At 39.9% G+C, this 4179-nt stretch overlaps 1 protein-coding gene across 1 annotated transcript; it reads right to left on the reverse strand.

Moving 5' to 3' along the window:
• Positions 1 to 377: 377 nt before the first annotated feature.
• LOC122710078 (polyadenylate-binding protein 2-like) lies at positions 378 to 1209 on the reverse strand. The gene has a single exon (XM_043927542.1). It carries the CDS (start codon positions 961 to 963, stop codon positions 427 to 429), a length of 537 nt encoding a protein of 178 aa, XP_043783477.1. The 5' UTR covers positions 964 to 1209; the 3' UTR covers positions 378 to 426.
• Between the last annotated feature and the right edge of the window lie 2970 nt (positions 1210 to 4179).

The following is a 4179-nucleotide window of genomic DNA, read 5'->3' on the forward strand; positions in this document are numbered from 1 at the left end:
GGATTGAACCCAGGTCTCTTGCATTACAGGCAGATTCTTTACCAACTGAGCTATCAGGGAAGCCCATTTATCTTTTATTTGCAACCATTACTAACCCATATGATTTGTTTATAATTTTTCTTCATTTTCTATGTATATAATTGTATTGTCTGGGATAATGATAATTTCATTTCTGCCTTTGTAATACTTAATCTTATTTCTTTTTCTTTTTAAAATTTGATTCTAGTCCAGTGTTATAGAAGAAGCAAGCCCAGGCATTTAAAATCTCTTGTTGAACATGAAAATGAATATATTTAATATTTCATCATTAGCTATGATGTTTGCTGTGGATTTTGACTGGGTATCTTTTTTTTTTTTTTTAAGTTCTTTTTTTCCCCCCTTCTTTCCTCTTTTTTTCCTCTCTCTCCTCCTAATACACACTTTTTTTTAGTAAGGGGAATACCATGATGTCGCTCTAGCCCGGCCCCTGTAGACGCGACCCCGGGGCCTGCTGTTAAAACCACTGTAGAATCGAGAGCGGGAACTGTTGTAGTTGGTGGTTCGGGCACGGTATCGGGCTCGTGGGAAACCTCGGTCTGTTGTGCTGATGCCTGGTCTGTTGGTTCGTTTAGGGATCACCTTGATCTGTCTTCCTCTAAATAAGGATTCATCTAAGGCCAGGGAAGTCCTTACTGACTCTTTGTCTGAGAACTCTATATACACAAACCCTTTGGGATGGCCACTAAATTTGTCACAGAGTATAGTAACGCGGTTGACTGAACCACAGCCATGAAAGTGTGCTTCCAGCTCTTCTGCTGTTGCACCATAGTCCACATTGCCAACATAGATGGAACGGGCATCAGCCTCCATCTTCTCCTCAATGGACATGATCACTGGGCCAGCATTGCCCGGAGGTGGACTCATATTCATCTGCTTCTCTACCTCGTTCTGTAGCTCCTTTAGCTTCTCAGCTTCTTCCTCCATCTCCCTAACTCGAGCTTTGATCGCTTCCAGCTCCGGGTCCTTAATGGCGCCGTCCCCCGGGTTACCCTCGACCAGTCCCGGCTCCTGCTCCTCCTCCTGGTTGCCGGGGGCTCCCGAGCCAGGCCCAGGGCCCGGAGCTCCCGGGGCGGGGGGGCGCGGGGCCAGAGCGGCTCCTCTTCGGGCTCGGGCTCCGGCTTGGGCTCCAGCAGCAGCTCCTCAGGCTCCAGTTCCTCAGACTCCAAGCCTTTCCCGTAGTCCCCTGCGCCCCCCGGGGGCCCCCTCCCCGGCCTCCCCACTGGCCCCGGGCACAAGGTGGCGCCGCCGCCCCGGCCACCCGCAGCCCCCGCTGCTGCTGCCGCCTTGACTGGGTATCTTATCAGGTTTAAAAAGATTGTTTCTGTTCTAATTTGACAAGATTAAAAAAATTATAATTGCATGTTGAATTTGTCCTGCATTTATTAAAATGGTTATTTTTTTCCTGCATTTATTAAAATGGTTATTTTTTTTCTTCTTAAATTGATACTGTGAATTATTGATATTGTGTGAAAATGAACACATTTTCTTTTTTTTTCTAGTTTATTTTATTAAAAAAAATTTTTTTTTCATTTATTTTTATTAGTTGGAGGCTAATTACTTTACAATATTGTAGTGGGTTTTGTCATACATTGACATGAATCAGCCATGGAGTTACATGTGTTCCCCATCCCGATCCCCCCTTCCACCTCCCTCTCTACCCAATCCCTCTGGGTCTTCCCAATGCACCAGGCCGGAGCACTTGTCTCATGCATCCAACCTGGACTGCTGATCTGTTTCACTATAGATAATATACATGTTTCGATGCTGTTCTCTCAAAACATCCCACCCTCGCCTTCTCCCACAGAGTCCAAAAGTCTGTTCTGTACATCTGTGTCTATTTTTCTGTTTTGCATATAGGGTTATTATTACCATCTTTCTAAATTCCATATATATGTGTTAGTATCCTGTAATGGTCTTTATCTTTCTGGCTTACTTTACTCTGTATAATGGGCTCCAGTTTCATCCATCTCATTAGAACTGATTCAAATGAATTCTTTTTAATGGCTGAGTAATATTCCATGGTGTATATGTACCACAGCTTCCTTATCCATTCGTCTGCTGATGGGCATCTAGGTTGCTTCCATGTCGTGGCTATTATAAACAGTGCTGCGATGAACATTGGGGTGCATGTGTCTCTTTCAGATCTGGTTTCCTCGGTGTGTATGCCCAGAAGTGGTATTGCTGGGTCATATGGCAGTTCTATTTCCAGTTTTTTAAGAAATCTCCACACTATTCCCCATAGCGGCTGTACTAGTTTGCATTCCCACCAACAGTGTGAGAGGGTTCCCTTTTCTCCACACCCTCTCCAGCATTTATTGCTTGTAGACTTTTGGATAGCAGCCACCCTGACTGGTGTGTAATGGTACCTCATTGTGGTTTTGATTTGCATTTCTCTGAGAATGAGTGATGTTGAGCATCTTTTCATGTGTTTGTTAGCCATCTGTATGTCTTCTTTGGAGAAATGTCTGTTTAGCTCCTTGGCCCATTTTTTGATTGAGTCATTTATTTTTCTGGAATTGAGCTGCAGGAGTTGCTTGTATGTTTTTGAGATTAATCCTTTGTCTGTTGCTTCATTTGCTATTATTTTCTCCCCAGGAATGCAAGGATTCTTTAATATCTGCAAATCAATCAATGTAATACACCACATTAACAAATTGAAAGATAAAAACCATATGATTATCTCAATAGATGCAGAGAAAGCCTTTGACAAAATTCAGCACCCATTTATGATTAAAACTCTCCAGAAAGCAGGAATAGAAGGAACATACCTCAACATAATAAAAGCTATATATGACAAACCCACAGCAAGCATTACCCTCAATGGTGAAAAATTGAAAGCATTTCCCCTGAAATCAGGTACAAGACAAGGGTGCCCACTCTCACCACTACTATTCAACATAGTGTTGGAAGTTTTGGCCACAGCAATCAGAGCAGAAAAAGAAGTAAAAGGAATCCAGATAGGAAAAGAAGAAGTGAAACTCTCGCTGTTTGCAGATGACATGATCCTCTACATAGAAAACCCTAAAGACTCTACCAGAAAATTACTAGAGCTAATCAACAAATATGGTAAAGTTGCAGGATATAAAGTAAATGCACAGAAATCCCTTGCATTCCTATACATTAACAATGAGAAAACAGAAAGAGAAATTAAAGAAACAATACCATTCACCATTGCAACAAAAAGAATAAAATACGTAGGAGTATATCTACCTAATGAACACATTTTCTAATGTTAAAACTTTCTTGATCCCTTGGAATAACTCCTACTTAGACACTGGGTATTATTACTCAGTATATTGCAGGATTATGTTTGATAATATTTAGTATTTTTATATTTATGTTTATAGTAGAGTGACATATTTTTCTTTTTATTATTCTTATGCAGTTTTTGTTTCACTTTATACTAGGCTCAAATATTAGTTTGAAATGCTCTTCCAATTTTTATATTTTCTGAAATAAATGCATATAATAGAGTTTTTCTATTCTTTAAATTTTATTAGACTTTTAAAGGGGAATTGTTTTGGCTTGGCAGTTTTTCAAGCAATTTATTCAATGATTCCTTGTCTTTGTTTTTTCTTGTGTTTGAATTGAATGCTTAGAGTATCAAGTTTCAATTTTCTTACTTTCATATCATGTGTATGTGTGACATGTGTGTGCTGTGCTTAGTTGCTCAGTCGTGTCTGACTCTTTGCGACCCCATGGACTGTAGCCCGCCAGGCTCCTCTGTCCATGGGGATTCTCCAGGCAAGAATATTGGAGTGGGTTGTCATGCCCGCCTCTAGGGAATCTTCCCTACCCAGGGACTGAACCCAGGTCCTCCACACTGCAGGCTGATTCTTAACATCTAAGCCACCAGGGAACCCCATGACAGGTATAGATGTTGTAAATAAAGATTGAAATATCTATTTATTTATACTTATAAATTTCCTTTTAGAGTTAACCTGTATCAACTGATTTTATTGGAACTCTGTTGTTTTAGTTAGAAATTATGCTTAAGTAATTTTAATTGTTCAATATTTATTGAGACTTTCCTTGTATTTTAAGCATGTATTCTTTAGTGTTTGAATATAAAATTTTATAGACCTTACATACTATGTATTTCATGTATTATTGTCTATATCATTATATTTTTTATATTTT

The sequence above is a fragment of the Cervus elaphus genome, chromosome 16 (genome assembly GCF_910594005.1).
Source record: "Cervus elaphus chromosome 16, mCerEla1.1, whole genome shotgun sequence".
NCBI classification, from domain to species: Eukaryota; Metazoa; Chordata; class Mammalia; order Artiodactyla; family Cervidae; genus Cervus; species Cervus elaphus.

Bases quoted from the DNA above. Each gene is read 5' to 3' on its own strand.
- LOC122710078 (XM_043927542.1), bottom strand. From the start codon at position 963: ATGGAGGAAGAAGCTGAGAAGCTAAAGGAGCTACAGAACGAGGTAGAG.